General features: G+C 36.1%; 1 protein-coding gene across 8 annotated transcripts in view; it reads right to left on the minus strand.

The window, feature by feature from the left end:
* The window catches only part of MYO16 (myosin XVI), a 356,263-nt gene that overhangs the window by 158,655 nt on the left and 183,934 nt on the right, over positions 1-13,674 (minus strand). For all 8 annotated transcript variants that reach the window (XM_030280385.4, XM_072933685.1, XM_030280401.4 and 5 more), the window contains exons 11-14: positions 11,141-11,251; positions 8,284-8,349; positions 5,583-5,710; positions 734-839 (exon numbers count right to left, since the gene is read on the minus strand). In XM_030280385.4, coding sequence (XP_030136245.2) covers positions 734-839; positions 5,583-5,710; positions 8,284-8,349; positions 11,141-11,251 — 411 coding nt within the window. The remainder of the gene's footprint in view (positions 1-733; positions 840-5,582; positions 5,711-8,283; positions 8,350-11,140; positions 11,252-13,674) is intronic.

Genomic DNA, 13,674 nt, shown 5'->3' on the forward strand with positions numbered 1-13,674 from the left:
TTCCACCTCCATTAAAACACATTGATAGCTGTCTTTGAGTTGATATCTCAGATGAGAAATTTCATCAAGAAAGGTAATTTCTATAAAGAACTTGAACTGGCAATCCAGGGTTCAGCATAATTTAAAATGTCAGTGTGACCCTTTCTATGGAATTAAATATGGATATATGGAAGCACATATTTTCAAACTTAAATATGACTGAACAAAAATTCAGAACTCTTACTTGTTTCTTAAATATATTATGTACACAGATATTGAGCCATATGACTTTGTTCAACCCTTGCAGTTTTCCTGCAAGTTTACAGTTTGTCTTGCATACGATTACTTCAGATGTCTCAACACTTCTTATACTGTCCAGCAAGTACCATACAGACAAATTTATTTATTTATTTACTGAAGGCAATTAATTTAATGTGTAAGAAACGGTTCCTTATAATAAAAATGTTTCCTATTCACTGCAATACTGATTTTCAAAGTCACCAAAACATAGAAACAAAAATGCCTCCACTTTGGAGATTCTTCTTATCATATCAAGGTGAGCTTAATGCCATTCCCATTCATGGAAAAAAAAAAAAAAAAAACAAAAAAAAACTTCCTTTGACTTTAAAGGTGAAAACAAGCCATTTATAAATTTCTACAGAGCTGACACCTTTTTCCATACATTTCAAATATCCCTCTACCCAAGAGGCCAAGGTGTTACTTCATTCCACTCAGTGGTGAGAATGCTACTTACATGTTTTATCTTTGTATCAAAAGTATTTCTGCTGCAGTTGGCTCTGCAAGTGAGGTGTTTTACTATCTGTTTGCAGGCTTCAGTCTTCCCAGAACCACTTTCTCCACTGCAAGATGACAGGCAAGGAAGAGAGGGAGGAATCAGTGCTAGTTTCACAATTGAAATGTCATTTAAATTTTCTGCTAGCTTTGTTTGAATAGATTGAAGGTACCTCCATCAAACCTTTATTTCAAATAATGGAAGGTTTATGGATGACAAATAAAGAACAGAACATAGGAGACAGACTGACTGTCTATGTACGTGAAGGCTGTCAGAGCTGTGGTACACTGTCTTGTACCACAGGTCAAACCAACCAAATCTAATGGTTTCAAGTCTTTTTGAAGGTATTATAGCACAGACTTTATGTTTTCCTTTACCTTTTGTCCAGCAAAGGAGCTCACTAAAGCTGCCTTGGTTTCCTTTGCAGATCGGGAAATTGCTTTCGTCATAATGACGGGAAATCAGAAGAAATAGAAAGTGAAGAATACAATAGAAAGAATGGAAATAAAATACAAAAGGAACAGGAAGGAAAAGAAAAAGCTGATTGATTTTACAACCTGCCCATTTTCTGCAATACACTCTGACTTTAGTGGTTCTATCTAGATCACTGTGATTTCTTGTTTGTGATATGGAATAAATATTCAAAAGAATAAGAATTTCTAATAGGGAAAGTGACCAAAGTAAATAAGGTAAAAGGCAATAGAATGACAAAGGTGGAAAAGAAACAATAGGAAAGGGGTGGGATGGAGGAAGGAAGCAAAATCCCCGACAGGGAAGCCAAAGTGGGACTCTTAGTCAGAAACTGTAGTGACAGGACAAGGAATAATTGTGCAAACTGAAAGAGGGTAAATTTAGGTAAGATGTTAGGATGAAACATGAAATTTAATTAGGAAGTCCATGAAGTTTTCTCACTCTTCCTCCTTTGGCTTTCCAGCTTTTCTTTATAACTACCTGATGGAGGGCTTGTTTCCTATTATTGCTTTATAAATATTTTGTTAATACAACCTTAATTACAGCTCAAATCTTTCTATCTTCAAATGTTATGAATAATTAAAAAATAGGTTCTGTTTTGAAATTTAAAAAAAATTAAAATCTAAATTTTTTAGGAAAAAAGACCAATTGAAAGAGTGAAAATACAAAGTCACGTGAAGCAAAGAACATGAGCCATAATACACCCAGGGGAAATAAAGAATCTACAACTGTCAAATCCACAACATTTGGATTATCATCCATTATCATATATATTGCATGAAGGGAGACTTGGAAATAGACAGAACTATCACATGGAAGCAGTTAATCAAGGAAGCACAGGTAAAAAAGTCAGAAAACAGCCAGCCCCAGGCAATTTTTAAGAATTACTTTCTGCAAGTACAGAGAAGTACTTTGTTTACCCCCCATCTTAGGCAGGTTTGTCTACACCTTTATGATTTCAGAACAGTGGATCATTATTGGATCGTTACTGTTTGGTAAACAACAGTCCCATTATAAAGAAATTCTATAAATCATCTACTTTGGGAAAATATGACAAAATAAAAAACATGTAAGGAGCAATATACCTGTCATTACAGATGTTGTAAATGATGGGGTTTTATTTTTTGTGCTTCATTTTCAATTCTGACCAAAGATACCACACTCATACCATACTTAACAAAAAACCATACTCCTGCAGTACTTGAACTATAATCAGAAGTGATGGAAAACTGCTGACAGAATGTGTTCATATAAGATTTCTATCAGATTTAAGGGAAGACAGGTGTGCTGTTCTGCATGAATTTTTGAAACAAATCTCTTATTGTACTGCAGGGAGCATTACTACTCCAAATTCCCATTAATATAGTAATATATATCCAGGGAAGAGTGACTAAATTCGCACACTTTTGAGGGTCAGAATAATCTATTTCTGCTCCATTTTCAGAGTAGGTAAGTGAGACATTGAGTCTTGCTCCTAGTGATTGGTTTCTAGATTTGAAACAAATATGTGCAAGCAAAACTGTTAAATACAAAGGAATGAGTTTTGTATTAACAGTAATGTTATATGTAACTGATCAATCTTTCATGTTAGTTGGAAATTATATTTTTAAAATTAAGCTGAATTGGACAGTGTATTTCTAAACAATGTTTCAATACAAATATGCAACTGTACTGCAGCAGCCCATTGCATTTAAAACACATAGAATTATACTTCTAAAAAAATTAAATTGAACAGAATGCTTTTGGTGATGCTAAACTGAGGAAATCCAAAGCTTTCAATGAATTCCACTGTAAAACACAGGACTTCTTTCTGTTCCAGATTATTTGGCTTAAAAATGTGATTTATGTCACAACAGTATCATTGGATATTGCCACCCCTCCCTGGCCAGACCATTTCATTTTATGTATTCATTATGCATTTTTGACTCATAAATTAGCAATCAGCATGCCATAAATCTTTAGTTTGATTTACTAAGGATCCTTAGCTTTTAACAGGACTATATTTAGGCTCCCAAGACAGCTCTTTACTTATCTTGTCAGTGCTTAATGTATTTTCATATCCTGAAAAGCGGGAGTAAAATGCAGCCAGAAGGAAGCTAATAATGAAAAGTCCACCTACTGGCTATTTAAGAGCATAACTAATAATATTATTTTATTCTGTAACTTCCATTAGAAGTTTCTACAAAGACAGTTCTTGGTGTTAAGCATACATGAATAAAGCTGGGTTGTTACAAAGTGAAAATAATTGTGAACAGCTGATAGCAAGTTCTTCAGTGATTTGGCCAAATGCTTTCCTGTTGTAAAATGCTGTATCTCAGTGAGTAAGCTTTTGATTAGATGTGAAGTGACTGGGGGAGAAAAATAATATTGTAAATTGGTAACAAATTTGGCTGCACCTCAAGTCCTGTGTCCAGTTCTGGTCTCCTCACTTCATGAAAGCATATTCAAGTGCAGGAGGGAGTCCAGAGAAAGGCAAGGGAGCTGGTCAAGGGTTTGGAGCATCAAGTCCTATGAAGAACGGCTGAGGGAGCTGGGAATGTTTAGGCTGGAGAAAAGGTGGCTCAGGGGAGACCTGATTACTCTCTCCAACTGCCTGAAAGGAAGCTGTAGCCAGGTGAGGATCGGCACCTTCTCCCAGGCAACCAGCAACAATACAGTGAGGAAATAGCCTCAAGCTGCACCAGGGGAGGTTAGGTTGATGCCCTAGAGTGACTTTATGATGCTTGTATCCCCATTTATCTGTTTAGCCCAGAAATAAGTTTTACACCTTTAAGACTAGTTCCAAGAGCAAAGGAGGGCAGAGAAGAAGCACAGAGGTTGTAATCAGGGATTGCACTTGCTCCGCAGCATCCTGCTCCTGGACCGCGGTGTCTGCAGCACAGACAGATGTGGGAGAGAGTTCTCCTTCTTTTTAGTTAGTTTTAGCTAGCTGAGGCAGCGAAGTTCCTGGACTGTTGTTTTTTCTTTTTCTTGGAACTGTTCAAACCTGCTCTGGACTGAACACTAGAAGAGCAGCAGCAGTTCGCGCTTGTGGCCCACCGGGCTAGGCCAAGCTGGGCTGGACTGTGGCATTTCCAGCACCGGAGGGACTGATTGGAGACTGAGTGAGCCGAGCTGCAGCCCACAAAGGGGACTGAGTTTGCAATCTCTTCAGATTGGCAAGAGGTTTTATTGTTTAATATTATTCATGTTTTGTGCTAGTGAATGCTTTACCTGTTGAACAATTTAACAAAAACAAATTTTTTTTTTCCACTTTTCTCCAAAGAAATCTTTTCCCAAACCAGTTGAGGGAGGGCCCACTTTAATTTGCTTTCTAGAAGAACGCCTTTAGAAGTTTTCTCCCTAACTTACCCTAAATCAGGACAGCTGGACATAAGGTCTTTGCAGGAAGGGTGATTAGACACTGGAATGGGCTACTGAAGGAGATGGTGGAGTCACCATCCCTGGAGGTGTTCAAGAAATGACTGGACATGGCACTCACTGCCATGGTCTAGTTGACAAAGTGTTCAGTCAAGGGTGGTACTCAAAGGTCTTTTACAATCTCATTGAGTCTCTAATCCCATGGAGGATATTAAGATTAAAGATTCACAAGATATGGAAGTAAGTAGAGGGTGAAAAGATAGAAAAGTGATGAGACTGAGCAACACATTTCTTTGACTGAGTACATCAAATTCACCAGACTCACTGTTTTCAAAGAGTTTGAGAAAAGAAGGATTAATAGATTTGGGGATTAAAAAATTCCAGGTGAATGCCAAATTTCACCATTATAAAACCAGCATACTTGTATTAAACTTGTTTCACAGATTGCTAACACAATTACTCTCAATCTTGAAGTTACTTATCATTGAATTGATACTGTGAGTAAGGGTTAAAGGCTAAAGTCCATTTTAAAATCCATTTTGAGCTTGGTGAGTAAAAGAACAAACCAATGGTCACACAAATGTGAGGCAGAGTGCAAGCTCCAATACATGTGCATCACCACAGAGGTTTATAATCTAGTCAAGGACTTATTATTTTTATTGTCATTACGTTCTATTTCTAATTCTGATTCATGTAATATTAGCAAACATACACAGCAGTTTTGAATTCTTTACCATTGACTCTTGTTTCTAATTAGATGCAGCTACATGGAGTGGCAATTGCCCAAGAGAATTTATGAACTTGAGATGTAATTAAACCTTTTTCATTTCTATTTTGCTCTAATGTATGATACAGAGATCAGTACACAGAAAAAAATCAGTTAGAGAAAAAAAAAAAGGAAATCTCAACTGCTGAGGCCCAAGGGAAAGTGCTGAAAGGCAGGAGGTACAAATTAATTAATAGAAAGATAAATTTTCACCTGAGGATAAAGCACTGGGGACGCTGCTCCTGGAATAGCATGTGGTAAGCCCTTTCAGCACAGGAAAATATATGTGGGGGAAGTGAGGAGCACAGTTTTCCAGAGTTACTTAAATAAAGCTGGGTGACCTGAAAATTAAAATTATAAATACATTTCAAAACAGTTATGTTTCACCTCCTTAATCTTGCTCTTTTATAAAGCTTTCTAAGCATTATGAACAGAATTTTTCTATGTATAGAAGTGGTACCTTTACAACATCTATGAATATCTTAATTACAGAAAATACAGCTTTAGACACAGAAGGTCTAATTAAGATATAAAATGAAACATAACTAGAGGACTTAACAGTACTGGCATTAAGTAAAACAAAACCTAGTATGCTACTTTGTAATACCTTACATTTATAGTACTAATTCATTTATTACATGGCAGAGCATTCTCCTACAAATACTCTCTCTGCAATATAGAATAACTCCTGACACACACAGTTGGCAACACACACTACCCTTAAAGCCTGAGTAAATCCTATTATCTGTTATAGAAAGCACTTCTTTTTTTTCTTTTTTTTTTTTTCCCTGAGAGTATCCTGATGCATCACCCCTTTCTGTCCCATGCCTGTCTTATTTATTTAGATATGAAACTATTCAATGCTGGGTTATCTACAACAGTGAAGCTGAATGTATCCTCTTATGATACATTCAGGCCTTAAGGTTTACCAGACCAAAAAAAAGAAAATTAAATCCACACCAATTCTCCAGGAATCATTTCAGAATGTCACAAAGTACAAAGAAAAACCTTCACACAAGTATGCTCAATGCAAAATGTCGCAAGTTTACTTATTTTTCTAACACAAACTTCAACAATATATTTGTCCTAATTGGGCACAGGTAAATTCTGCAGGAATGTAACAAAGCAGCATTGTTACAGCTCAAGCACTTCTACAATCACTAAAATACCCTTAAAGCTGTACTTGCATGTTCCTTGTATAATGCTATTATAATGTGTAGTGTAGTTGTACAGTGTATTTCCATGTAAAAATGAAATAATATTATCACCTAATAATTGCATGGAATTTCATAAGAAGCAAAGTACATCAGTGTCCATTAATGCATGATTCTTTATGCCATCTCAGAGAGAATAACTTCTTATAAAATATTTATTTTAGCAGTATTCTATTGGAACAAAGTGTGGGTGATCAGTGCACAATAACAAAATTGTCAAGAAGTTATATACAGTATTTTTTTAAAAAAAGAAACATAAAATTCCGGTGTTATTAAAATATTTATATGATAATATTTTCATTTCTTCATCCTTGTTTTAAAAATAGTATCATGCTCAATACATGTTTGCATTCCTTTTCTTTTTGACAGCTAACAAACTACATACCTCAAACAAAAATGCTAGCTAATGAGCCACATCATATAGCATGTCAGCATTTAGTGAGGAATTGACATCTTCACTTTTTATTACTTTAATATATAGACTATCTAACATTTAGAGACTTTAATACAATATCAGCTAAGCTGCTCCAGTATACTGGAGCATTTCAAAAACAAAGTGGTTTTACAACCATGGTTTCTTGATCATCTGGGAAATACCTGCAGAATGCACAGTAGTATGCAGATTACAAAGATGAAGAGAAAGCAATTATTATCCAAGGTGACCCAAAAGATTACAGGACAAAAAGTGTCTCTTGATGAACTTAATTAAATAGATCTATCACAGAGAAGTAAAGATGCAGCAAACTTTTGGGAAACATTTTAATACGTAAACACTTTACAGTTCTCTCTTGGTGCACAAAATAATGTATCTAATATAAAATACACAGTGACAGGAAAAAAATACCATCATCTAAAACTTTGGGGATGATGGATGATTTCCATTTTTAGAAATAAATTCAGATTCTCTACTTAGAATCTGATGCTTCTACCATGAACATCACTGTGTTTCTTTCTCTCAGATTTACTACTGTTATACACCAAGCCACATGACACAGCAAACAGTAACAAATTGCAATTTGTTTACCAAATGTTTAACCCTTTATAATTCTTGTAAGTTAAATAGACAAATTTGGATATTCCCTATCAGGGAGGCTGAGCTCTGTGATCTCATCAATGAGAAGAGGGGAGGATAAATTAAGTTATACTAACATTGTATCTCTAAAATGTCTGGGTGAAGACGAAGAAGAGATCAAAACACTTGGACTTTTTCACACTGTTTGATCCCCCTTACCCAAATTCCGCCTCTGCCAGGAACAAGCCCAGGGCAGAGCTCAGCTGGTGCTGAATGCATGAGGAAGGAGCCTGGTGTGGAGCACAGACAGACATTTTGAGCCTTTGTGCGTGATCCAAGGTTGTTATTTCCATAATCATGCTTTGGGCAGGGGGATGTGAACTCAAAAACCACTCTATGAAGTATGCATCTATTTCTATAAGTTTGACTGTGGCAGAAACCATCAAGGTCATCAGGATTTATTTTAAACTACCTAAAGAGCTCCTGCTCATTCAAATTACCAGTAAGACACAGAAAAAATAGCTGTACCTTGGAAGAAATTTTTAAGGTTTTGCTAAAATAGTAAAACTGAGATAGATGCTTTCCACATAAAATGGGCATATACATTAATTAATTTTAGGGGTTTGACTAAATGAACTATATAAACTGTGAAAAAATATCTGCAAACTTTTAAAAAGAGAATGCTTACCATGGTAGAATAAATAGGAAGTTCTTTAAATGGGTTAACAAGCAACAGTATATCACCAATGTAGGTCTGAAAAAAAGAAGACATAATTGCTTTATTAAGTAATAAATTTACATTTTTAAGGAGGCTTTCTTCCAAAAAGAATTCTCAGCAAAACCTCCTAAATCTTTAACAACATGCTAAACATAATTCATGAGTTCTGAGCTTTTAACTCCACGGTTTGAATTTGAGATCTAAATTTACATTTTGAACAGAATTAATTAGTATTTTTGTAATAAAACTGAATTCTTCATAACTGAAAATTATGCAGAGAAAAATTGCACTACATATATTATTGGTAGATTATTTGAAAGTTAATTTGTAACTTACCACTTGCCAAACTAAAAAAATGTCACAGAATCACAGAAGCTGCTGAGTTGGAAGGGACCACAAGGATCATTAAGTCTAACTCCCGGCATGCCTACCATATAAAAAAGTCCCTCAAGTGATTTTTTATGGAAGAGATGACAAAATTTAGAAATGCTATACTGGTTATCCAGAGCTGATACAGTAAAATATATTGCTTTGGGGTAAGCTGGAGCAATTGATACATATACATGTGTTTATACAAGTGTATGTGTACAGGAACATATGAGCATGCACCTAGAAAAACTATCCTGACCATATCAGAAAGAGTAAATCTAATGATTGCATGTTCGCAATATTTTACTATTTCATATTTGGGGCTATTGATGGATGAGAGGCTGGACATGAATGAGCACTGTGCTCTTGCAGCCCAGAAAGCCAATTGTGGCCTGGGTTGCACCACAAGCAGTGTGGGCAGCTGGGTGAGGAAGGGGATTCTGCCCCTCTGCTCTGCTCTGGTGAGAGCCCACCTGGAGTGCTGCATCCAGCTCTGGGGTCCCAGCACAGGAAGGACATGGACCTGTTAGGACAATATGAGGGCCATAAAGATGATCAAAGGCCTGGAGCACCTCTGCTGTGAAGATAGGCTGAGGAAGTTGAGACAGTTTAGCCTGGAGAAGGTTCCAGGGAGAACTTAGAGCAGTCTTCCAATACCTAAAGGGGCCTACAAGAAATATAGGGAGTGACTCTTATCACGGATTGTAGTGACAGAATGAGAAGGAATGGTTTTAAGCTAGAAGGAAAAATATTTAGGATAGTTACTAGGAGAAAAATGTTTACTGTGAAAGTGCTGAGGCACTAGAAGAGGTTGCCCAGAGGATGCCTCATGCCTGGAAATGTACAAGGACAGACTGGATGGGGCCTTGAGTTCAACATCATCTACTGGAAGATGTCTCTGCCTATGCTGGAGGGCTGGAATCAGATGGTCTTAAAGGATCTTTTCCAACTCAAACCATTCTACAATTCTGTGCACTTAAGTGTAAGATTGTAGGCCACTCTTGCTGCTATACTTTCCACTCCACATAAATAGCTGCTGCTATTAGAATGCCAGACTTGCTGCTATAAAATTGCCAAACTTCTGTCTCTGAAGAAGGCAGATAGCAAAGCATCATGTGAACAGTTTTGGTCATGTTGTCTTTTTCAAGATGAAGCATTTTGATTTGGGGAGGTGGGAAATACTGTCTTTCATAATAAATGTAGTGATTTTCTTCTAAAATGCATCCATTTATTTCCCTTCTCCCATCTACCCTGATTTCACTGTTGGGTTTTCCAGCAGAATTAAACTTTATAAAGCTTCCAAAAGAACATGCATCAGAAAGTGTTTAGTGCTAATGAGGACTTTGGCTTGGAATTGGAGCCCAAGGACTTTTCCTTCTAAGTCGAAGAACCAAGTCAAAATGAAAGCAACTTCAGCACTGATGCTGACACTCTACAAAGCAGAGTGGCTGCTGTTGAGACAAATACTCATGATCACTGCCTAAAAACTCTATTAAGCTAAGAGTAGAAGAGTAGAAGATTCTTTCAGGTGAAATCTTCAGTATCTTGAAATAAAAGACTTCCTCTGTGGATCTTCATTAATTCAGTTTAAGTTATCTGGTATCTTTGAAAGTGAGATAAAGAAAAACAAATACTCATATAATGAGTATTTTTTTAGCATTTGACCCATGAGTCCAAACCACAGAATTTTTTTTACCATTGAATGTCATAACACCTGTTCAGTTCCCATAATTTCAAATGGATTCACAGCAACATAATAGGTCCCCCATATTCCTTGAGTCAAAATAGTGTAATCAACTCATATATTTAAAAAGCATATGCATATTTCACATTTACACTCCACTCAGCTGTTTAGTAAGTTAGTAATAAGTTATGGGTAAGATATGGACAGGGATACAAAAATTTCTTTTGCTATCTAGATGATTAACACTACTATATAATTATTTCTCTGATGGTGGAAGAAATGAATAATTAAAACTCCCATGCAGAATTCTAAGCTTTTAAATCTAAATTTCTTTTACATTTTCAGTAATCATGCTCTTTTAAATTAACATAGCATTGAAAATGGAAGGCTCTTTTGGTGGTTTGAGAAGGAAGATTACAAATCATGGTGGTACACCCCTGCCCCAAACACACTGTGATCTGAGCAATCTTAAAACACTCATTTTATGACAAGTGTGTTCATCAATGTTTACCAACTTACTTCCTCCATTAAATAAACACACATAAATTGTATTCAAACCTGTCTGAAGTGATATGTTATTTTTTACTTCTCCTTTTCCTAAACAAACTTGAGGAAGTGCAGGGCTTGCACACACACATGCCCTCATATAGTTAAAACTAGTTCATGAGTTCAAGGCAGGTTACTGTCCAGTGGTTATGATAGTAATCCTATTTTTCTTATTCTCTTTTGGTGTTTTTTTGAAAGCTTCCTGTTGATGGGTGAATAGCAACTCACATATATCTGATTATTGTTGAAACGCTTCTGAATCTCATAAAGCAGGCTGCTGTCTGTTAGCTCACTCAGAGAAGCCAGGTCATCATTTGGAGCTGGAGGCATTAGCTTGATCTATAAAACACAAATTAGAAAAATAAAGGAACTTCACAATGAATCATTCTGTACTATAATATTCTAACTTACAGTACAAACCAAGACCGCTAGAATTTATGGGGAAAAAAAATGCACTAGGAAACTGGAAAATTGTGACTCCTGATAAATCCACATAATTAATTGTAATCAAGGGAAGAATATAAAAATTATTGTCAATGTTATGGTGTATTACTGCATGAGTCTGATGGGCTCTTAAGAAGATACCAGAGTGCCATTTGCAGTCCTTAAACCCATAAAGATCCTTGGATCAAATTCAATTTTCCTGCTCTCTTCATTAAATGTTTATAGCAGAAGAAATCAAGAAATTAGTTATTGGACTTGTAAAGTATTTCTTGCAGCATTTAACTAAGCTCTCAGGCCACTGTTTATCATACAGGGATTTGAAATTATACTTGAATTTTTCTTGCAGAATAGAAGTAAATTAGTAAGGAATTGGAAATGTGTTGTTATGGAAACCAGAAGACAATCAGAAGAGTCCACTGTAGCCAAAACTGGTGAGTAAAATTATTTAACACTTTTGAGATTAGAGTGAATAATATAAGCTCTGCAAGGGCAAATAAAAACCTAATGAAACAAAAAAGATCCAAAAGACTGAGACAGGAGATAGAAGAAGAAAGAATCAGTGATAATGGAAATTTGATTAAAAACAAAATAAACACCGACATATTAAGCAGTGTACTTAAAAATAATTATCTACACCTAAAATGCGAGACAGCGTAAAAAAGAATCAGTGATAATGGAAATTTGATTGAAGACAAAATAATCACTGACACATTAAGTAGTGTGCTTATAAATAATGGTCTACACTTAAAATGTAGTTTGATTAATTTTTTGCGTCAGTAAAATACCCAGAAACAGAAAATTCTTACATGAACAGCCATAGAATTAAGCAGTTTGTTCAGAATTTATTGTAATAACTCAGGGTCTATTTTGAGAATGGCCCATCAAGATGAAACTTCTTTCTTCTATTGTTCTGCTTAAAATGAAGGCTCAAGGGAAAAGCAGACACTGCCCTTTTTTCAGTGAACACCTCAGCACCTTCATCTTTTGCCAGTGACAGGAGATCAGAGGCAGAAGCAGACTGGGAGATACTGGAGGGAACATGGAGCATGCTTCTGTCATGGGGAAGAGCCCAAAGACTATGGATACTTGAGTTTAGTACTGGAGATCTGACACACAACTTCTAAGCTGCAGCTCAGTTGCCATAGGTTCAAAGTCTAGTTCAGAAAACCTGATACTCAGATTTCACTACCTGTGCCTTACAGGCGTAAGGCACCTATTATCTACCTATTGGAGAGGCTTGCTCCTCACCCCGTTGAAGTGAATGAAGATTCCTCTGTCACACACAGAAGATGGCATTTCTTGCTCTTTTTTTTTTTTTTTTAAGCATGGCAGTTGGATATACAGCTGACTCAAAACTTGTTTTGCCTTCACTTGGCAAAACAAAAAATTAAATTACATTTTGGCATTTGTCTTTGATGATATACATTGGAATAGAAAAAAAAAAAAGCCACAAAGAATTCCAATCATATTTTTAAGTGTCTTGTAGAGAGAGACTAGAGAGACAAGTCTGTGGTGTCCTTTCCTTAACAGTGTGCTCACCTGGCATGAAGGAACAAAACAGGCCTTCACTGCACCCCCTTGTGTGCTATCAAAACTCAGAATATCTGTGCCATAGAATGAGCTTCTTTTAATCTATCTCTACAAAAATTAAACCTCTCCTAGGTATTTGTAAATAAAAGCAAGGTTTGGATAGAAGTACTGCTCTGGGATTCTCCTCATTTTCTGAACTTTTAACACACTTCCTTATACATTCCTGCTTCCTATCCTAGCACTCATGCAGATGAAACCTGGCTACCATTCAGTTCACATGACAATGATCATTTCCCATAGGTCATTTGGGCATGTGCCCATCTCAGGAGGGAGAAAAATTTTGCCTTACAGATGTCTACGAACTTGTCCCACACAGCCCTAGACCAGCAAACAGGCACTGGCTTGCATTTATTTCATAATCTAGGCATGACCAAAAATGCTCATTCTGTAGGTATGGTTAGAAATGTGAAGTAAAACTCCAAGTAAGGAAATCAAAATTTTTCAACTTTTTTCTACACAGTTTAGGATTTGAAGTTTCAGTATTTTCTACCTGACTCATTGCATCAAATTCCATAGTTCAAGAAGTAAATAACAACATAGAAATAAGAAACTCTAAATCCCTTAAACTCACAACTGATTTGACTTGATAATAACCATTATGTACATTATTAATATTTTATTTATGAGCACCTTAATCTTCCATTCTCATCCACTTTTCTGAGCATACTGTGTTTTTTATCTCAATGCATCTATCTGGCTATCATTCTAATTGCTTGATGTATGTCTTA

Source organism: Taeniopygia guttata, chromosome 1 (genome assembly GCF_048771995.1).
Source record: "Taeniopygia guttata chromosome 1, bTaeGut7.mat, whole genome shotgun sequence".
Taxonomy (NCBI): Eukaryota; Metazoa; Chordata; class Aves; order Passeriformes; family Estrildidae; genus Taeniopygia; species Taeniopygia guttata.